This window comes from Canis lupus, chromosome 24 (assembly GCF_011100685.1).
Source record: "Canis lupus familiaris isolate Mischka breed German Shepherd chromosome 24, alternate assembly UU_Cfam_GSD_1.0, whole genome shotgun sequence".
Classification (NCBI taxonomy): Eukaryota; Metazoa; Chordata; class Mammalia; order Carnivora; family Canidae; genus Canis; species Canis lupus.
The window spans coordinates 9,630,622-9,654,242 of NC_049245.1; the positions used below are offsets into that span (position 1 = coordinate 9,630,622).

The window sequence follows — 23,621 nt, forward strand, 5'->3', positions numbered from 1 at the left end:
GTAAAGTAAATTGGAACCCTTTTTGGCCTTTTCTACCAAATCTATATACAGGAGCCATCTCTCTCTTTAGATTGTGTGTGATAGGATTAATTTAGGGGTGGTCAGTGATGTGGATCTGACATCTGAAGCTAGATAAAATCTCCAGAATTCCTAGTTATCTTAACCTGGGAAATAATCATTTTTGGATAGGAACAAAGCTTGTCTAATTCACATGCTGTCTACTCTCCCTGGAGTAACATGTTGTACCTTTTATTCTTTGAGTGAGAAGTGACATGAGACAAAGACAACTAAAGTGGAAGTCACAGGATCAGTTCAAGTTTCTGTTATGCCACTTGCTGGCTTTAGGATCTTGAATGACTCATTTTCTCTTTACAGGCTACTTATAGTGTCTTAACCAAATATTCATTTTCTCTCCTTAATAAGCCACTTTCATGGCTTAACCAGAGATTGCTTTTTCCTTTTATAACAAGACATCTGGAGAACCTGTACATGAACTCCACAGTGTCTTCAATGTACCTGCCTCTTCTACTCTGCTATCTTTGGGATGTGCCTCTTACCACTTCCTGGGCATCACATTTGCATTTAAAACAGGAAAAAGGGCAAGAGCAATGAACAAAAAGAGTGTGCCACCTGTCAACCCTCTTTAAAGGACTTTTTCTGCTCACTCAGTTCCCCTCCTTTCCTTATAATCCCTTTCATTATTTCTTAGATTCCACATATGGGAAAAATTAGAGAGGGAGACAAACCATGAGACACTCTAACTCTAGGAAACAAACAAAGGGTTGCAGAAGGAAAGGTGGGTGGGGGGATGGGGTAATTCAGTTAAATTGAATTTAAATTAAATGTAAAAAAAAAAATAAAAGAAAAAGAAAAAAATAAAGGACTTTTCCTAAAATGCCCTCCACATGATGTCTCTGTGTGTCTTATTGGCCAGGGTTTGGCCCACAGTCACCTCTAGCTGCAGAAAGGCTGAGAAACATAGATTCTTAGCTGTATATATTGCCGTCCCCTCAACCAAATGGGGTTCTTTTTGGTAGAAGGAAGGAGAAAATGGATGCTAGGTAAGCATCTACTGTCTGTCACAGGTTTAGATTAAATGATTGATCTAGATGGTTCTAGCTCTAGAAGTTATAAAGCCTGTTTCATAAATTCTGGGAGAACTGGTAATTAAGGCTTTAATGCTCAGTACAACAGAATAACCTAGATCGGAGTTTGGCAAACTATGGTCCACAGGTCAAATTCTGCTGGCCACCTGATTTTGTAAATAAAATTTTATTAAAACACAGACACATTCATTTGTTTAACATATTGTGACTGCTTTTTCATTACAATGGCAGAGTTGAGGAGTTGTGACTTAAACCAGAAGGCCTGCAAAATTGAAAATGTTTACTATCTGGCTCTCTATAGAAAAAAATTTGGCAATCTCTGGCCTACATGATTCAGAAAAGCCTTTCCATTTTGGTGCTCCCAAAAACATGCATTTATTCCTTCATTTAATAAGTATTTGAACATACACTATATTTCAGACATGAGAGTGGAAATAGGGGGTATAGCAATGAATAAAACAAAGTCCATGTCGGCATGGAGCTTATATTTTATCGAGTCAAGCAGAGAGTAAATAAATAGGTAAAGCTTCTCATCTGTCACATAATCATAAGAGCTATAGAGAAAAATGAAGTTTTTGAGAATGGTCAGGGAAGACTTCCTTTAGAAGGTGACATTTGAGCAAAAATCCGGAGGTGATAGATGGAGCCAGTGGCCCATGATGGGAAGAACATGCCAGGACAGCATGTGCTACAGAGGTAGCAATGTGTCTGTAGAGGTTGAGGAATAGCAGGAAGGCTATTGTGCCTGGAGCAGAGGGAACAAGGAGGAAGATGGCTAGGGATGAGCTCAAAGAGTAGCTTCTACCATTATGTAGAAACTTACTCATGGAAATTTATAAGAAGGGGAATGACATGACCTGATTTACATTCTAACATGGGTCATTCTGGCTATAGTACTGACAATAGACATGAAGTGCAGGAACGGAACCTGGGAGACCAATCAGATGCTCTCAGGCTATATTAGGCAAGAGATAGTAGTGGCTTGGCCTAGAATGGTAGTGGTAGAAAGGAAAGAAGTGGTTGGATTCTGACAAGTTTTTGAAAGTAGAGCTAGCAAGATAATTAATACAGAGTAAGAGATAAAGAGAGTCAAAGACGACTTGGCTTTTGGCCTGGACAACTGAAAGAATGAAGTTCCTGTTTATTGTTGTGGGGAAGCTTCCAGGAAGGAGTAAGTCTTGGAGGAAAGGTCAGGAGTTCCAGAAAGTGCTTATTAAATATGCAGGTGGAAATTTTAATTAGGCAATTTTATATTCAAGTCTCTAGTTCAGAGAGAAGACCTGGGCTAAAATAAACCTGAGAATTAAGAGTGTGCAGATGATATTTTAAGGTGATGGACAGGTGGTGAGAGCCTCTGGTATCACTGAGATCCTTGAATGAGTGGAAAGGGGGACAGGCATAGCCATTGACCTGAGAGGAACATGAGCAGCTCATCTGTGGTAATATTTGAATCAAGAAGGTGTTGTAGAATGTATGGAAGTTCTCTCTCTCACTTCTGTTTTCCTCAGGGAATTGGAAGCAAAGTCAGCTGCAGAGTTGGGATGGAGGAGGAGATACTGGAAATTTGAGAAGAAATGTGATTGGAAAATGTATGATTTCTAGGCAGCATTAAGAACTTAAATTGAGGTTAGTGATCACAAGGGGTTAGCATGGTAGTGCCAGTCTCCAGTCAAATTCAGCTTATAGGTCTAGGCATGGAGTAGTATTTAACTATGGTTGGAATTTTGCCAGGTGAGTATGATGGTCAAGAACAAGGCAGATAGTTTCTGCAGGGAATTAATTATAATGATGGACCATGGACTTTAGCCTCCTTAAGGACCAAAGGGAGGATTGGAGTAACAGATTGAAGGATTGTTGGAGTCTGGGTACTAGAAGGTGCACACTAGAAAGTTAGGAATGGTGAGATGCTTGCAAGTGAGGTCTATAAAAGATGTGGAAGTTGTTGGTAAACACAATGTGGTATAATAGAGTGAGTGGCTGACATAAAAGATAGGATTCTTGGGAGAGAAGAGGTCAAGGAATTAAGAGGTCAGGGAGTTGGAAGCATAATCTCCATACCTTGAAATCACCAGCAGTTATGGCAAGATGGATGTCAGAGAAACAATGACCTAGGAGCATTAATCTTTGAGGAATGATGGGGAGTAATCTCTGGGGGCCAGTGGATAAACTGCCACAGGGACAAGTCTGATGATGGGAAACTCAATCTGGTGACGAGTCAGTCTGTGGGCAACCCTGAGGAGAAAGACACTACTTCACTCAAGGCATGACATGAACATTTTTTGTTGTTTCCACGAAACTCTTTATATTAGTGTACATTTCAAACTTTGTATACCCCTAGTAAGTGTAGCAATGTCAACTGTTTGTCACAATTAAAATTAAAAGAAAAATGCAGTTTTCTGAATCCACAGGCACTGAAAATGTATGTTGGCTAGTTTACATGACTGTTTTGAAATCTATTTTTTGCTGAGCTGTGGCATTAACTGAGCTGAACATGAAGCAAGCCACAGGGCTCTGGAGTCCTCAGATGGCGCCCAACCTGATGGGTACAGAAAATTAATGATTCTCCTTTCCTTTAGCCCAAAAATTGATCCATAAACTTAAGTATGAAAATGAAAAATTTGAATTACTGGCACTGTCCTCTTTCCTTCAGGCTGTTCACCATCAAAATGTTGCTCACTCAACTGTCTGGATAGATTCTGCTCTTCTTAAAAGTGGCCCTCAAATGTGTTGTTTTGAAACTTTTTGGATTCACCACTGTTTCTAACATTATCCTTTTGGTTGCACACTAGATTAAGGTTTTGTGAATCACCACTGACCAGCTATATTTGGTTGTTTTTCTTGGTGGGAATGCATAATTGAAAATGAACAAATGAAAACATCCCTCTATTCTCTCTTCAAATTTAGAATTTATAATGAGTCTCACAACGGAACTACACTTGATTCCTGTGTTGTTGGGCAGTTTTATGGGTGAAGGATCTTTTTGCTCTTTAGTAATTGTCCCCTTCTCGGAGACAGGTCCAAAATAGACCTTGCTTCTTTGGAACTCCCCCAGTTCTTAGAGATCTTTCAGTGTTTATCTCAGCTTATTAACACAGCAACTCTCTTTGTGAAATTGCGAGTGTGCATATATCTGTGTATCTGGATAAAATTGCTCATCTGTAGGTGGAGTTCCTAAAATTCTTGAAAGTGACCCTTCAACGTTATTTGAGATTATTAATAGTTATTGATGAAGTTGCAATAGTTTTCTATATTCATCTATATTATATGTAATATGTAGAATATTTTTCTTCATTTAATTTTGGATTAATTTAAGTCCTTCAAGTGGATCTGCAATATGGTTTTGTGTTTTATTATTTTTTCTTACAAAAATTCTATAAAAGTTGCTTTTGAGCATAAAGTGTTATTTATTGATTTTAACTTTCTAAAGCAAAGCATAAAGTGTTATTTATTGATTTTAACTTCCTAAAGCCAATCCCATTATATATGCACCATGCTGTTTTTCAAATTTTACTTTCCTGAATGATCAAGTATAATTCAGAGACCCCCATTTTCATTTTTTACGCTTCTCAATGTTATGGACCAAGAAAGTCAGTTTTCCTTATGGATTATATTGCCTGCTTTTTCCTACTAGGTACCTATTTTTATTCTTGGCCCTTTTCTCATTACAAGCTTTTAAATTTAATTTTATCTTAATATTTTATTACTTTATTTTATTTTTCCTAGGGTTGCTTGAGTTTGAGTCTACTGCCTATTCTTCTGTAAGTTAAAACAGATGACTGACAAATCAATTTGGCCTTTCATTGCCATTGATAACGTATTAATTTTAGTAGAGATCCTTCTAAAAATAGAAATGAAGGAAGAGTTACTTTTTTTGGGTTACTTTTGCTTTCTTTCTAGCTGTTCTGTAATGAATGATAAGATCTCACTCTCCAAGAATGTCTGTAAAAATTTAAAAATTCATGGCTCTCCTTTTTGCCTATTTGTTAGTCTTTAAGACATTTATGGTTTACTTCCGCAATTTCTTTTTTCTATTTTATTTATTAGACATAGTAAAAGGTTATCCACAGCCCAAGGCTTCTAGGCATGTGTAGACTGTAAAAATCTACAATTAAATCAAATAGGGCAGCTGAAATTCCACAACGAAGATGAAAAAAAAGGTTAGGGCTGTATTTAGTGAAGAATGACAAGCCAAAAAATAGATCCTGCTCAGCACCCTACAGTTAACAAATTAGAGCTCTGCTGAATTAGGATAGAAAGGGAATTCCAGAGATGAACAAGGCCATGCTGGACCCAGAAAGGGAAGGAAGTTGGAGCAGTAGACCAGGGAAAGAATTTCACAGGAAATGGTAGACCTCACTGTGCCCAGTATTCTCTGACAACTGTCCTCATGGCCCTGCAGTCGATCTTACATAACAATAAGGGGATGTTTAAATAACCTGATTGAAATGACAGATCTAGGTGTGTGACTGTATACACACATTCCAGTGTGGTACCTGGGCCTCCTGATGGAGAGCAGTGACCCAAATGCTCTCCTTGGGAGAGCACCTGCCTTCAGTCCCCAGTGCAGTTTCTTCTTGTCCCACTTCTACTCTGAGCAGTATCTGCTGTAGCATGTACTCAGTATGGTGAGGGCTGTGGTCCATTTGCCACCTCACTGGGCCTGGGCAGGAGGGGCCTCTCCAGTGATATCCTGAACATTCAGTGAGGAACTCTCATGTGGACTGCCATAGAAACATCCTCAATCTTCCTGCCTCTCCTGACAGCTGCCCTCAACCCAGTCTGTTCTCCACACAGCAGCCTGTTCTAATTCCTCTATTGCTTTGATGGTCCTCCACTATGATGAGGATAAAAATGTACATGTTACCTCATGGCATCTCTAATGTGATTCCTGCTTTTCCCTCAGCTTCATCCCTGGTAACTCTCCTCCCTCGCTTATTATGCTGGCCTCCCTGCTCTTATGTTTTTATTTTTTTTACAAATTCCTAGGTATTTCCACACTTTAGGATCTTGGCATTAGGTCCCACATTTAGGACCCTATTTCCTGGCTGGATTGTTCCCCTTTCCGATCTTCTCTGGTTCCTTTCTGCTCATCCTTTAGTCAGAATTAAAATACCACCTGCTCAGAGATGCTTGTTGGGTCCTACCTGCTGCCATTAGTCTCCTCCTTAGCCCCCTGTTTGTTTCCTCTGTAGAACTGTCACAATTGTAAATAATGTGTGTATGTATTGTTTGTTTGGCCATTTCCCCCATCAGAATGTAACCTCCCTATGAGCTAGGACCAAGTGTGTCTTGTTTACCAGTGTAATCCAGCACTCAGAATTGGGTTGAATACATAATCAATCAGCATTCAACATATAGAATAAATGAAGGAAAAGTAGCGATGATATTCACACAGTCTTATGATGATGAGTCACCTTTTTGTTGCTCCCCTTCCCTTTCAGTACAGCTTATTTATCTATCTTAACCCAATTTATGTGTGTGACACTCCCAGCAGGAACAGAATGCCTTGCAACTCTCCCTGTGTGTGCTCCAGGGTCTAGGAGCTCTTGCTTGACTTTTTGAAACAACTAAAAATATTGTTGGAACTCTGTTAGCAAGTTAAGTCCTTGGTTAATGTGACCACTGTTATCACTTTGCTAAGCAGAAGATCTTGGAGATGGTACTGCTTTCTTGACTTTCTCGTTCACTGATTGCTGTTTTTTATAGCTTTATCTCATTCTTCTCTTTTGGCACAAGATCCCTCAGATCTGTTTCTTCCACTGCAAGTTGAGCAGTTCTGGACCACTGATTGCTTGCCATTCCCCTCTCATCTTTTAATTCAGTCAGTTGGAGTTGTTTGTTCTCATGTCATTTTTCCCACTGTGAATGTCTCCCTAGATATTCTCTTTACTGTTGGCCCTTGGATTTCCAAACTCTGCTCCTGTCCTTTCTCTTCTTGGCTTCTCTCATTAATCCTTAAAATTGTTCTATTTCCAGACCCAGTTGTCTCTTTTCCCAATGTTGCCTGTGCCTGGGATAGCATCCTTCTGCATGTTCTCAGCCAAGTAGCCTCTTAATCTTTCTCTAGGTCTAGATCATCTAGTAGATATTAAGTACTCAGTATATTCTGAGCACTCTTTGCTCTTCTTTATGACCTTTCTCAACATTCATGTTGTGTAAATAGTCAAGAGTTGTGAACACTCATTTTAGAGCTCTCTAATAAGTATAGTAAGTATGCCCTTCTCAAGTCCTAAAACACTTAACACAAGGCCCTCTAATGGACTGTCCATTCATTCATCTAACAGATTATTTATCAATCACCTGTTATTTATCAATCTCTGTTATGTGTCAGAGACTATTCTAGTGGTGGCTGGTGAACAAGAGGTTCTATATATGCATGTTCTATCTATGGATATTGCTCTTACATTTGGTGGGATATATGTACATGTTTATAGTAATGTATTTGTGTAAAAATTTAATAGATATTATTATATACTGTTCTGTAGCTTTTAGCTACGTAAATTATGTCTCACCAATAGGATTATACATTTTTCAGAAACAAATTTTTTAAAAGATTTTATTTATTTATTCATGAAACACACACACACACACACAGAGGCAGAGACATACGCAGAGGGAGAAGCAGGCTCCATGCAGGGAACCCGACGTGGGCCTCGATCCTGGATGTCCAGGATCACATCCCGGACTGAAGGCAGCACTAAGCCACTGAGCCACCGGCCTGCCCTTTTTTTTTTTTTTTTTAAGATTTTATTTATTTATTCATGAGAGAGAGAGAGAGAGAGAGAGAGAGGCAGAGACACAGGCAGAGGGAGAAGCAGGCTCCATGCAGGGAGCCTGACGTGGGACTTGATCCCAGGTCTCCAGGATCAGGCCCTGGGCTCAAGGCGGCGCTAAACCGCTGAGCCACCTGGGCTGCCCAACAATTTTTTTTAAGTGTTTGCATACCTGCTTGGGAGGATGTTGTATAGAACATGTATTTAATGAGTTCAGTGACTTCACTAAATATAAAATACATAGAGAATTACATTCAAGTGAGATATAAAACCGCACATGTTATTATGTTGATATGTTGTTTAATTGCAGTTTAGCCTTCTGTGTAAATGTCCTTTTGCATTAATGAGTGTCTCCACTGTTACGTGTTCAGGATATGTTAACTCACTGTACGTGGCTACAGGACAGATTCATTTAAAGTTCACAGTGTAACAATGCAGTGTTTCTAGAATTAGAGTTGTAAGCTTAAGCAATGATAGAAAATTGCACTTATAATTATGCTGCTATGTGCCACTATATGCCTTTCAATACAATAATAAATGTAAAAAATACTGTGGCATCTAGAAACTTACAGGAATCTCAGTATCAGCAATCACCATTTGATAAGGAAAAACAGTCCTGCCTTCTCCTCTACTGTCGTACTTCACTTTAACACTTGTGGTCACCCAATGTGTATGAGGGGTTTCCCACACAAGGTAATTCTCTGATTCTCTGATATCAATCAGTTGGGTGACCTACAATTGAACTCACTTCTGCCATTATCTACTTGGAGATAACATCAGATCCCACAACTTAAGGACTCAGGATCTCACAGGATTGCATTACCCTCCACCCCCAACTCCACATGCCACTCACAAACCCAGATTGTCTGTCATCTGTGCTATGGATATAAATTGGAGGTTTACTCGACCCTCTCTTTAGGTTTAATTAATTTGCTAGAGTGGTTCACAGAAGTCAGGAAAACAGTTTACTTAAGAGGCTACTGTTTTTTTAAAAAAGGATATAAATGATAACAGCCAGATGGAAGAGGTGCATAGGACGAGGTGTGTGGGAAGGGCTTGAAAGCTACTGTGCCTTCCCTGGGCTCACTGCTCTCCCTGTTGTCAACACAAAATGAACAAACCTTTTAGAATCTCTAAAAGTAAGGAAGAACATTTTATTTACCAAATTGGGACAGCTGCTTGAGAAACATGCTCTTTACAGGGAAGAAAGTGTTCCTGAGAATGAACAGTTTTTACAGTTTTATACTTTTTTATATCTTGTAAAAACTCAGAAGATTATAGATTAGTATTTGGGTAGGAATCATGAGTTTTATCATAAAGGAATGGTATAGAAGAATTCATATTCCAAGGACAAGGTGGTTTTCCTTTAGGTTACTCATTCACAAAGCAGAAGTGCAATGCATAGGTGGCAGGCCATAAATCAGTCTTTTGATTGAACAAAGTTGATATACAGCCATGTTGACTTAGAAAGAAATCTAAAATGGCTTCTCTTGTCTCTCAGGCCTTTAGAGAGTTTTTTTCTCATCACTGTATCCACTAATTCAGAAGCTCTCCAAGCCCTATCTTTTTTTTTTTTTTTAAGATTTTATTTATTTATTCATAGAAGACACACACACACACACACACACCACTCACACACACACACACTCACACACACACATAGCCTGAAGGAGAAGCAGGCTCCCTGCAGAGAGCCTGAGGTGGGACTTGATCCCAGGGATCACGCGCTGAGCTGAAGCTTACCTGTGGAACCACCTAGGTGTCTTGTAAGCCCTATCTTTTTAGGTTTTAATGAGGCTTCATTACATAGGCATGACTGATTAAATGATTAGCCATTGGCAATTAGTTCAACCTCTAGTCCCTCCTGCCCTGAGTTGGAAGGTGTGGGGCTGAAAGTTTCAACTCTTTCTAATCACTTGGTTGGTTCCCTTGGCAACTAGTCCTCATCCTTAGGTTACTTAGGGGCTTTCCAAAGTTACTCATTTAAAAAACTCGGGTATGGTTGAAAGGGGCTTGTTATGAATAACAAAAGATACCCATTTTACTTGTATTACTCCAGAGCTATTTCAGGAATTAGGAACAAAACTAAATATTATAATAGATGTCCCTATGGCTCTATTATAGGAAGTTACATGGGTCTTAGGAGCTGTGTACCAGAAACTATGGATAAACTCCAAAATATATATTTCTTATTATATCACAACAATCACACCATTTTATCAAGCTGGAAAGACAGACTATATGAAGCCAATTTTGCCCCCAATAAGATAGATTTGTTTATTTATTTAAAAGCAAAATGCTTGAGAGTACACAAAGTAGGTGCTGTATTAAACTGTCTACGTTAGAATTAAAAGCATGATAGTAAGCCTCAAAGTTATGTACTTCTGCTCATGTACTTGAGCAGGATACAACCTTACCAGGTAAAAAGTGAAAAAAAAAAAAATTGTTCACAGGACAAAATGGCATATGTGCTGAAAGAACTCGAGAAGGAAAAACTCATTGAGCAGAATGAACAGCTCAAAACAATGAACAGCAACAGATGGGTATATAGTCTTCCTAAATATCTTATGTCCTTTGTGGGTCTTTGTGCAATAAGTAATTGGTAGGGACAGTCTGGTGAACTCCCAGATGCTTACCTGCATTATTTGATCACACTGATTCTGTTTATTAAGTCAAGATAAAAAATACCAGCATAGTCCTCCTGAAGTAAATGACATTGCTCAGGAACATTGGTCCCTTGGACAATATTGTAAATATCCTAAGACAGTCAGCAGGGATGGAATCTAGGATTCAATGAGCAATAACTTTGTCTACCGGAAAATTTTTTTTCGTATTTCAAGCACTTAGGATTACTTAGGATTGATTAGTTGACCTAAATATTTGCCAATTCAGTGTTTTCACTTCACTCACAGACAACTTGCCGTCCAACCTCTTTTAGAACTGAGGGGTTTAGTTTTTGGTTTTGTCTTGTTTTGTGTATCTTGAGGGTTACTGAGAATTATTTTCTTGATTTAAGAATATCACAGATGGCAACTATAGCCTGTAGTTAATCAGATAAAATGGATCAGAAGAGGAACTGACCATGAAGAAAAAAAATTGTTTTTTTCATACTAACATCTCAGAAGATATTCTACAAAGATACTTATTTGATCCTTTTCAACTAGATAGAGCCATGCTTGCAAACTTTATTTTGGGGTGCCATGTCACATTTCTTTGCTAAAAATTCACATGGCTCCACCATTTGGAGGTGTCAGGAATATAACTAATTCTATCTTCAGGCTTTCCTTGGAAAAATTTACCAGAACAACCTAAGTGTTAAGCAAAATCACAATTTCATGAAATTATGTTCATATGAAAATTCCAGTGAGAGATAAAAGTATAAGCAAGCTTAGGCTTTTTTTTTTTTTTAAGATTTTATTTTATTTATTCATGAGAAACACAGAGAGAGGCTGAGACATAGGCAGAGGGAGGAGCAGGCTCCCTGTGGGGAGCCCTATTCGGGGACTTAATCCCAGGATCCCAGGATCAGGACCTGAGCCAAAGACAGACGCTCAACCACTGAGCCACCAGGTGTCCCACAAGCTTATTCTTAAAATCATATGGAAAAATCACATGAACATAACAAAGAATATTATGAAAATAATGAGTAATGAGAGGAAACTGGCCCAGTTAGGTAGAATATACTATAGTTAGGATAATTAAAGCCATTTGATACCTGTATGGGAACAGTTTCATCAATGGAACAGGATAATCTAGATATAGACACAAATACATATGGGAATGTAATTTGTGATAAAAATGCATTTCAAATCAGTGGGTAAGAACTGAATTTTCCAACAAATTTATGTTGGGCAATTTGCTGACCATTAAGGGAAAACAGTAATAAAGCAGGATCTCCACTGCAGTCCTTACATCAAAATTAATTCCAGATGGAATGAAGTTTTAAATGTAAAAACTGAAATTATAAAAGCACTCATAGAAAAAAATGGACTATTTTTATAATTTTGGGTTACAGAAAAACTCCCACCACAGAAGCTGTAAAGGAAAATGATTGATAAATTTGACCACATAAGCATTAAAAACTTCTCTATTACAAAAAAGTCATAGACAAAATCAAAATATATATAACAAACTGAGGGAAAATATTTACAACACACACGGCCAAGTACTTGGTGCCTTAACATGTAAAGAGTTTAGCAAATTAGTAAGGGCAGGGGGAAATAATACCAATTCTCCTGACAGAGAAATAGATAAAGGAAATTTTGGGTTTGGGATTATATTTGACTAATATGATAGAAACCCAGCTGTAGGGACTTAACAAAATGAGGCCTTTCCTTTTCTCACGTAAAAAGTCTGAAACTGGTCCAAAGCTGGCACAGTGGCTCCAGAGTGCATCAGAAGCCTAGACTCTATTTGGTAATCTTTAGTAAATAGCTTTACACTTCATGGCCACAAGATAACTGTTCTGCTCCAGGCACTATATCTGAGGCAAATAGCAGCAGCTAAAATGCATCTGTTAGAAACTCTGTTACCTGACCTACCAGCTGCAAAATAAATATCTGTCAAGATACCAATGAGATACCATTTTTCATGTATCAGGTTAATAATAATCAATGAGTTTGGTACTACCCAGTTTTGGTAAGTTTATGGGGCAACGGGCACTGTCAAACTGTTCTTGTGTGTATAAGTCTTTTTAGAAGGCAGTTTGGGGATCTGTAGCAATAATTTAAATGCATATGTTGATTGATTTGTCAACTATATTTACAAATGTATCCTATAGATATATTTACACATGTATGAAAGATAAATGTATCCTGATATTCACAGGAGCATTTCTTGTAATAGCAAAAAAATAGATAAAACTAGAAATAATCTAAATGCCCATCACCAAGGAACTATTTAAAGAAGTGATGGTAGGGACACCTGGGTGGCTCAGTTGACTGAGCGTCAGACTCTTGGTTTCAGCTCAGGTTATGATCTCAGGGCCATGAGATAGAGCTCCGAGTTGGACTCTCTGCTTACTGTGGAGTGAGATTTTCTCCCTCTGCCCCTCCTCCCACTTACATAACATACTTTTGAGTTCTCTCTCAAATAAATGAATAAATAAAATCTTAAAAAAGAAGTGATGGCATATATGTCCAAGGGTATAGTTATTAAAAAGAATGAGCTAAATTTGTGTGTGCTGTTATGGAAGGATCTCCAAGTCATATTATTCAATTTAAAAGGCCAGATGCAGAGCAGTTTATATAACATGGTTCCAGTGAGTGAAAAACTGAAAATAGATATGTGTATAAGTATGGATAATTTTAGGAAGGATATACTCATCTCAATGGAATAGGACTGGAGTAAGACAGATACTGTCATTGAATATTATTTTGTTATTTTTGAGTATTTAAAACCGTATGTATGGTATTCATAGTATGTTTTAAAGAAGTACAGTAGTGAATTAAAACTTTGCCTTTTGTCAGGGCATCGTCAAGAGAGTTAACAGCCAATAAGAACAGCAGTCTTTTAACAATCAGCTGAATACCAGCCCTGTTTCTCTTGATTTAAAACAAGTAATATTATTCTTGGTTTGTTAGGCATGACTACACATGGAAATATATTTCTTTTTTTTTTTTTGAAATATATTTCTTTACTGTACCAGAAATGTTGTTACTTTAGGAACCCAGTACATGAATTACTGTTCTCTCAGTTGCTTGGATTTTTCTCCTCAACTGTCACCATCAGGGAAGCTGTCCCGGACCATTCTGATTAAAATGCTCTCTCCCTCTGAACCCACCTTAGCACTTGTATCTCCCTTATGTTGCTTGATTTACCTTTCTTGCACTGATTATATTTGTGTATAGTCTATCTTATCATAGATGACTTGATATCTTAGTCCATTTAGGCTGCTAGAACAAACTACCACAGGTTGGGTGGCTTATACACAACAGAAAATTATTTCTCACAGTTCTGGAGGCTGGAAATCCAAGATCAAGGTGCCAGCATGGTCCGGGGAGAGCCCTCTTCTGGATTGCAGACTTCTCATTATAACCTAACATGGCAGAAAGGGCAAAGAATCTGTCTTGGGTCTCTTTTGTAAGGGCACTAATCATTTTCCAAAGGCCCGATTTTCTAATACCGTCATGTTAGGCATTTTTCAACATGTGAATTTGGAAGGATACGAACATTCAGACCATAGCACCTGGGGGCACAGATTTTCATCTTAATCACTGAATACCTAGGGACCCATACAGTCTTGACACAGAGTAGAGGCTTAAATGTTTAAAGGTGAAGATGAAATATAAAATATTAGTTGAATGAATGTTATATTCAAATTCATGGCTTCTAGTCTAGTATTAATAAGTAATTATGATCTATACCACCACACCCTGTCCCCACTGAGGACAGCTTGCCCAGTCTGGATCCCTCTCTTCTGCCACTATCACCATTCTGGCCTCTCTGCCTTGTGACACTCCTGGAAATTGAAGTTAGATGATAACTAGCTGTGGGGGAAAGGTGTTCTTTGTATTCCCCATTAGCTTGAGGTGACTTGGTAGAGTGTGAGAGTAGAGAATCCTCTTCTTACTTGTAAAAGTTAACATGGAATGTACCAGGACCAGGGCTGGAAAACTGGACCATTTGGTTTCCCATCCAGTGAATCTTCTGGTTGTCTGTAGGCCATTCTTACTTGCTTTTTGTCAGAGATTCACATTTTTCATCCTGTCATTGCTATGTAAGGGTGAGCTTGTGGAATTCCAGATACCTCCACCAGCAAATAGAACGCTGAGCTGTAATATTCAGGAAAAGAAGATACCTACTGATTCTTCTTGAATTGCTTTATGATTTTTTAATGAAGTATAATTGACATATAACATTATATTAGTTTTGGGTGTGTAACATACTGATTTGATTATATATATTACAAAATTATGTCTGTAATAAGCCTAGTTAACATCTGTCACCATATATAGTTATAATTTTTTTCTTTTAAGGCTTACTCTGGGCAACTTCAAATATATAATATAATATTATTAACTGTGATCCCCATGTTGTACATTATAGACCCATGACTTACTTACTTATTTTATGACTGTGGGTATGATTTCTGAAGTGTATTGTCTTTCTCCTTAGCTAAATTACTCTCTTGAGAACAGAGACCCCATGTCAAACTTAAAAAAAAAAAAAACAACCCCAAAAACTCTTATTTTTAGGGCTGTATTAGATGACTATATTCTGTGATTGGTTAAACCAAGGAACAGAAGCTTTTTAATGGATTCAATTTGGTTTATTTTTTTTTTAAGATTTTATTTATTTGAGAAAGAGGAAGTGAGAGAGCATCAGTTGTGTGTGTGTGTGTGGGGGGGGGGGGGGCGTGTTGCAGAAGGAGAGGGAAAAACAGATTCCTGGCTGAGCAGGGAGCCCAATGTGGACCTCAATCTCAGGACCCTGGGATCATGACCTGAGTTGAAGGCAGACACTTAACCAACTTAGCCACCCAGGTGCTCTAAGTTTGGTTTCTTACTTGTAATATTTATGGGCAGAATCGATAAATTTATCCACAGACTGACTGTCTCTCTGATATGTTTAGGTTCTCATTATACTTTGGAATTTTATGTTCTGAAACAGGTTAACTTTTTCTATCTTTCAAATTATGGTAGATAAGGTACTTCAAAAGGGTCATTGGCCACATTCAACTCTTCTTTTTAAAGACTTGAATTAGAGTCTTTAAAACTATGTTTAAAAACCACCAGAAAACTGGACATAACGATGATACCATGCACTGTGGTAGAGATGGAATAGGAATAGTCTTCAAGGTTTGTAGTGCAAGGATCTGGGTGAGCAGTTAGTGTTGTGATCCCCACTTCCTCTTTGTTTGCTGAAAGCCTGTCATTTACCACCCTGTGCATCAGATTTTTTCTCTTTTGATTTGGTTTCTCATCTGTCAAATGAATATAGTAATAATCATTATATCAGGATTTTTGTTGGAGCAGGAAATGATAGAGTGCAGTTAATATACATCTAATAGGATGATGGCGATGATCTTGTAGATTTCTTTTCAAAGGCAAAATGTAGTGGCACTTCATTAATGGAGCTAATGCTTCTGAACATAGTGATCGGCTCCTCTAATTATGTTATGTAGTCTTCATGTCGTTCTGCTTATACTTCAGATCCAGAAAAGACTAACTCAAGTGCATCTTTAGAAGAAAGATCCTTGGTCTTCCAAGAAGTATATACTTTTATGTTTAAAGAATATTTATAATAATCTCTCTTGTTCTTTTAGAGTTAGAGGTATGTGTTTACAGCAGGGGAGCATTATTATTTCTCAGTCCTCCATTTTCTTGCTCATCTGACCTTCAAGCCATCTTTGTCTCTCTCCAATTCTTTTTCTCAATACGTGTGTAATTCCTCTAAGAGAAAATGACGTTCAAGTGATTTGGCATATGCACTTTAAAAAGAAAAAGTGATGTGCAGAAATGTATTTGAAAGACAGAGGTTCTTTGTTAAGTGTAATGAGAAGGTGGAACACTAGCAGCTGCCTTCTGGCTACGGAATCACTCTTTGATAAGTCCTCACATGTTGAAGAGGAAGCATTGTACCAGGTTTTGCAAAAGGAGCTTTAATGGCCCTTTCATGAAGATGGCCCCAAAGGCGAAGAAGGAAGCCCCTGCCCCTCCCAAAGCCGAAGCCAAAGCAAAGGCTTTAAAAGCTAAGAAAGCGGTGCTGAAAGCCGTGCACAGTCACAAAAAAAAGATCCGCACGTCACCTGCATTCCAACGACCCAAGACCCTGTGTCTCGGAAGGCAGCCCAAATATCCTCGAAAGAGCGCCCCCAGGAGAAACAAGCTTGATCACTATGCCATCATCAAGTTCCCCTTAACTACTGAGTCAGCCATGAAGAAAATAGAAGACAACAACACAGTTGTGTTCATTGTGGATGTCAAGGCCAATAAGCACCAGATCAAACAGGCTGTGAAGAAGCTCTATGACATTGATGTGGCCAAGGTCAACACCTTGATCAGGCCTGATGGAGAGAAGAAAGCATATGTTCGACTGGCTCCTGACTATGATGCTTTGGATGTTGCCAACAAATTGGGATCATCTAAACTGAGTCCAGCTGGCTATAAATCTAAATATAAATTTTTTCACCATAAAAAAAAAGGAGCTTTAATGTTTTGTCTTGCTGGCATCAGGTAATGGCTGGTTGCTGCTGTGGGTAGACATAAATCTCTAAAACTGAAAATACTCCTACCTATTAGAACTGGTAGAAATATTAGAGATTATTTGTCCAGTTTCCCAATTTTTCAGATGAAACAAGAAAGCAAAGTTCAGAGAGATAAAGTGGCTTGATTAATTTCAAGTAGACCGCACCAGATATGGGATCCTTATTTCCTGGTTCTGTGGCCTAGTGTTCTATTCATTTGTGTTTTCTGGACCTCTGTGGATTTGTCTGTCTATCCATGACTTCACTCCACTAGCCTCTTGGTCACAATTGATTGTTCTAGGCTTAATCCCTGACTAAAGCCAGGCTAGTCAAGTTTTTTAATTTTCTTACATCCAACTGATGCCCCCTGAGAATGTTAAAACTGAAAAAGAGGTAGTCCCTGGTGGTGAAAATTGTCAGGAATATAGCCTGGAACTATTGATGGGTATTACTATCCATAGAGAGCTATTTCCAGCTGTTACTAAAACCCATCATATCCCTACGATTGGATTTTATGAACCAGCAAATCCTCCTTTTTACTGAAGATCATTTTAATTAAGATTCTAGTATTAGCAATCAAAAGAATATGGATTAATATTCCTATTAAATTCTCTACTTTAATACTTATAATGATTTTCCTTTCAAGTTTGTTCAAATTCTTCATCCTTAAAAATTATGGCACAAATTTAGTAAGTAGATGTCTCATTTGTTTACAGTATGGGTTTATAATTTAAATGAATATTCAGGTTACATACATTTGATTACAGTAACTATTTCTCTTACCATCTATAATTATACTTTTATTCCATAATAGTTTTGCATTTGAATATTTAAAGAATCTGTTAGGGACATTTTATTAGGGTGAATGAAAATTGATACCCTATCACCACCACTGAATATCAGTTGAATACTGGTTCTGATTGTTGTGGAAGGTTAACCAAATAGGTACAGTAATAGATCTTGTTCAACATGACAATTTTTGAGAACCAGCAAAATGCTGAAGTGTCTTCCTACCATCATTGTTATTACCACCAAATGTTTAGATAACTCTTCAGAGGTTGCAGAGTTCATATATATAATTCAGTCCTTACAACAACCAGAAAGATGTCTTTTAATATCCATAATTTATAATCTAAAAAACTGAAGCATAGATGTTTAAAAAAATATGTCTTTCGTAGAAAGACATAGTTACTGCCCCGAGACTCAAAACAAGGCCTTCTGTCTGAGTCAGTATTTTTTAAACATTACAGTGATAATATGAAATCTGAGTACTTTCCATGAAAAATTTGAAATCTTCAAATATATTCTAATCATTGTTTCATTAAATTATTGAATGGATGCATACTAAGAGTGAGGAGTTCTGATGTAGCTTTCATGGTGCCCTGGGGCCTCCATCACCTTTCATTGCATTAACACCCTGTCTTGTCATCCTCAATGCCACATTGCAGTGATGTTAGTGGGAGTGTGTGTGTGTGTGTGTGTGTGTGTGTGTGTGTGTACAGTGTGTTGAGGAGATTGGAGATCAGGAGAAGGCAGTGAATAAGTGGGAGCATTTCATTAATCACTAAAGGCACTCTACTGGTGAAATACCCTCACTGTAGAGAGCTGTGTCTGTATAAAAGGCACAGAAGGATAGATTCAGTTCATGGAGAGAAAGGGACTCAGGAAGAACAGTTCATAACTGTTCAACGGGCCTAGGATGAAATCTTGGAAAAAAAATGGGATACAGGAAGTTCAATTTGGCTAAAGCATTTTTTGTGTAAAAATAAATAGTGAGATAAGGTTTCGAAGAGAGAGGAGGGCTATGCCAGGCTAAGGTGTTGGGACATTGTTCTGTGGACACTTGAATGCCATTGAAAGTTTTTGAATGGTTTATGATGTAATCATAGCTGGGGTGCATATTTCTTATTAGAGTAAACTTTGATGTCTCTGTTTCCCATGTCCCCATATTCATTCTACGAACAGCCCTTTTGGTTCTACTTGCAGAGTATATCCCAGACCCACTTTCTACTGACAGTCTCCACTGCCAGCAGGCTCACCTAAGCCACTGTTATTTGTCAGTTGGGCTGCAACTGCAGCTTCTTTAGTGACTTGCTGCTTCCATGCTTGCCCTACCAATCCATTCCATACTACAGATTAACCTTTTGCAAGTGCAAACAAAAACTATCATTGTCATGTTAAAGATTTCATAATCTTTTTATCACACTTGCAGTAAAATCCAAACTCCTTAATGTACCCACAAGGTCTTTTGTAACCCTAAGTGACCTGGCCTTGCCACTCTGAGTTCATGTTCTGCCCTCTCTTCCCTCTCCTTCACTCAGCTCTTACCATTCTAATCTCCTTATATTTCTTGAACACCTAGGTTCCTTCTCACCTAAGGTCTCTACTTTTGCTTGTTCATCTGCCTAGAATGTTCTTCCCCCAGGTCTTTACATGGTTAGTTCCTTAACACAAGAGAATTTTCCTCATTGTTGATGTGAAATAGACCCTGCATTGAGTCACACCTTCTGTCCTTTACCAGGATTCGTTTTCTTCACAGTGCTTATCAAGAACTTCATGAAGTTCTTTATTGACTTTTAAGTTTACTTATCCCCTAACCTGTCCAACTAGATGTGAGCAAGGACTTCATTTTTTTTTTTCATTGCTATATCCCCAGTGCCTAGAAGAGTCCTGGCACATTGTACATATTTATTGAGTTAATTAATTTACAGATTTGAATGACTGGAGCAGGGAGCCTACTGCAATGTTTTCAGTACAATGAGAGTACATTGAGGGTCTTGTCAGTGGAAATGAAGGGGCAGAGCCTAGCACAAGTACAGTCATAGGGAAAACTGTTGGAATTTCACATGGTTTCATGTGTTGAGTCATCAAAGAGGGGAGAGTTAGAGCGTTTTAAGCTTGGATGAGTGGTTAGGGACCTAGGAGAAGTTCCTGGATTTGGTAGGGAAAGGACCAATTCTAGAGGTGTCAATAGTTTGAGTGCTGGTGGGGTGGAAGTTTCTAGCAGCAGTTGGAATGTGAACTTATCTGGAGTTTCCTGTTCCCTGAGAGGCATTGCTGCAAAGCAAGCAAGGATTATGGGCTCAGAGAGACATGAGGGAAAACCATATACTCAGCTCAACTGTAGTATGACTATGGCAAGGCATTGAACCTCTCTGAACCTTAGGTTCTTCATCTACAACATAAAAATAGTTCATAGTACGTGGTGTTGGGGAGAAAATATTTTCCTCTATCCTTCAAAGGTTCTTCCAGCTGCTTTAAGGATTAAATTGATGTGAGACTGATTTATAAGAGAAAATCAAATTTAATTTCATACATACAACTTATACTTCTCAACTTATACTTGAGGAGTTCAAAGACAGAAAGGTAAAATGAGATATTTATGCCATGCTGAGCTAAGGCTTGAGGCTTCAAGGGGGAGGAGAGCAATTCACAAGCAATAAGAAGAACAGATGTTTATAATTAGATATTTGCCCTGCCATACAGAGGGGTTATTCAGATAAAATTTATCCCTGGTGATAATTCTAATTCTGGGAAAGACCTCCAATTTCTGTTCTTCTAGGTAGTTAAGGGTGAGGTAAAAACTTTCTCTTGAGCCCACAGGGTCTCAATTGCCTTCAGGTCAAAACAGACCACATGCCAAAATGACACATTTTGGGAGATTTGCTCTGACCCCCTTCGGTGGTTCTGAAAATTAAACTATAGAACATGAAAGCATAGAACCAAGTCCTGATGCACGAGTTTCTCAATGACTGTGAAGTTCCCGTCTCCTTCCCCCTTCTTTAAAAAATTTAGTCCAATTCCCGCAGTTTAAATTTGTGTTGTGTTTTCTTTGCACGGCAAAACAAGTGGTTTAAAAAGACAAAAAATACCCCAGACTTAAAATGAAAATGAGTAGTTCCCTGTTCCAATTACAATCCCCAGCTTCCTCTCCCCTAAGGCTGTTACTTTTAACTCTTATTAACTATTTCTTTTAAAACTTAAATCTGTAATTCAACATAACACACTTGTACTACTATTCCTTCAGCTTTCAATTTTGGATATTATTTGTATATCAAATTAAGATATCTTCATATTTATACCAGGGAAGGCAAGGATTTAATTTCCCTCTATTTCCAGTCCCAAACCTATACATATTACATGTACCATTCCTCCTTTCAGTGTATTATGTCCCCCCACCCCACACCACTTTTATTTATTTATTTATTTATTTATTTATTTATTTATTTATTTATTTAAGCTCATCAGTATTGCGAGCTTATATCTTTGACCCTAGCTGTTGCTAACTGGGCTACATATTTTTTCTGTAGTTAATATTTACATCATTATTGTTTAGGTTTCTTTTTGTTTGTTTTTTAATACCAGTCAGTCTTGATTGTCAAACTTCCCTCAAAATCTGGAACATTTCCTCTAAATAATTTCAAACCCAACATATATTCTGTAAGTTTGACTTTTTTTCCCTTGGATATATCTTTGAGCTTCCTTTGGCTTCCTGCTTCAATTTGGACTGTCCACTCTAAGCCTCCTGCAAAGCTGCATGCCATCTGGGAATCTTTTTGTGTTCTCTTATTTTGGATCCCTGTTTCCAGATCATATTTTCTTTTTCCTATGTGTCTTATTCCTTCACTTTGCCAAGGCATGTTCATCCTATAGCTTTCTGAGAAAAATGTGGGAAGTGAATTCTTTGAGACTTTGTAGACCTTTATTCTGTTTTCACACTTGACTGACATTTTAGCCTAGTATAGAATTCTAGGTTGGAAATAATTTTCCTTCAGCATTTTGAAGGTTTCTTCTAATATTCTAGTTTCCAGTGTTATATTGAAAAATCTCATGCCCCCCCCCCCCCAGTGTGTGTCTCTCATGAATAAATAAACAAAATCTTAAAAAAAGGGGAGGGGGCAGCCCGGGTGACTCAGCAGTTTAGCACTGCTTTTGGCTCAGGGCATGATCCTGGAGACCCAGGATTGAGTCCCATGCTGGGCTCCCTGAATGGAGCCTGTTTCTCCCTCTGCCTGTGTCTCTTTCTCTCTCTCATGAATAAATAAATAAAATCTTAAAAAAAAAAAAAGCCTGATGCTATTATGATCCCCTTGCTTTCCAGGTGACTTTTTTTTCCCCACTTAGAAATTTGTAGACTTTTCTCTGTTTCTTCAATATTTTGATATATGTACATGGCACTCTTTTTTTTCTTTTCATGAATTGTTCTGGGAGGTTGATGAAACTTTTAGTCCAAGCACTTACCTTTCAATTCTTTTTTATTTTTGAATTATTTCTTTGAAATTTCATTTCTTCTAGTCCCTTGTTTTGAAACTCCTATTATTCAGGTATTGGACCTTCTGGCCTGTTGTTCTGATTTCTCTCTCTCTCTCTCTCCCTCTCTCCCTCTCTCCCTCTCTCTCTCTCTGTTACTTTTCTTTTGCTCAGTCATTTGCATAAGTTCTCTGTGTTGCTTTTTTGTTTTGGTCTCTGTCTTTTCTAGAGGCCTAACTAAAACAACTTGTAATCCTAGGTTGTCTATACTGTTTAACAGTTAAATACCAAGAAGCTAAACTGAAAACCTGAAAGAGTCACACTTGTCATCTAGAAGCCCTTACCATAAGGCAAATTTTTCTTAGGGTCTCTCAGGTAGGTCTTTATTCTTGAGCTGGTTGTGTGGCTGAAAAGGAATTATCCAATATTTTGTTTGGAGGATATCAGCCTGACTTCTTGTATTCTGGGAGCCTGTGGGTAAAGGAGCTGGTTATTTCACTGTTTAGCATTAAGACTTCCACTTCCTATATTCACTGTGGAGCCTCTCTCCTGCCTTGTACTAAATCTGATGCCTCCAAGACTCAAGTTCCTCTGGTTCATCCTCTCTAGAGAGTAAATATCCTGGCATCTCCTGGGTTAGGAAGAAGTAACTTTCTCTCCATGCAGAAATCTGAGGCTTTAGATTAGGAGTTGGCCAACTATTTCTTTAAAGGGCTGGAAAGTAAAGATTTTAGACTTTTTGGGCTATATCATGGTCTCTACTACATATTCTCCTTCTCGTCATTAAAAAAAAAAAAAAAATATATATATATATATATATATATCCCTTTAAATTGAAAAATAAACACTCTTAGTTTTAGACATTACAAAAACAGGTTGTAAACCAAACAAGTCATAGCTTACTGACACCTGGTGTAGAGGGTCTTTTTGGATACTCTAAACCAACCATCTTCATTTTAGTCCCACCCTGAATCCCTGCCTTCAGAGAACGTGAAGCTTCCAATTTCTGATTCCTTTTGGGTTTCATGACAAAACTGGATGATTTCTTATAGGTGCCCCTGCCCCCTAATTTCAACCCTGTTCCTCCATGAAAGCTTAGGTTTCAGCTTTTTTTCAGCTTACTAGGTGAGCCAACTAATGTCTATTTTCTATTCATTTTCTAAAAGGTCAATTTTTTTCTTGTTTGCATTTCTCTCTGTCCTCATTGGGCCATGCCTTTGGAAGGAGCGGAGATAAATATATGTGTTTAATCTACTAAGTTTAACCAGAAGCTTCCTCAAATCCAATTTGGTTGGTTTTTATTTT

At 38.0% G+C, this 23,621-nt stretch overlaps 2 protein-coding genes across 8 annotated transcripts in view; both read left to right on the forward strand.

Moving 5' to 3' along the window:
- Positions 1-23,621, forward strand: part of TASP1 (taspase 1) — a 313,757-nt gene that overhangs the window by 171,958 nt on the left and 118,178 nt on the right. The window lies entirely within an intron of this gene.
- LOC106557704 (60S ribosomal protein L23a-like) lies at positions 16,502-16,954 on the forward strand (the record flags this gene model as incomplete). The annotated part of the gene is made up of 1 exon (XM_038571597.1): positions 16,502-16,954. A coding segment is annotated over exon 1 (453 nt), but the record flags the coding sequence as incomplete, so codon positions are not given.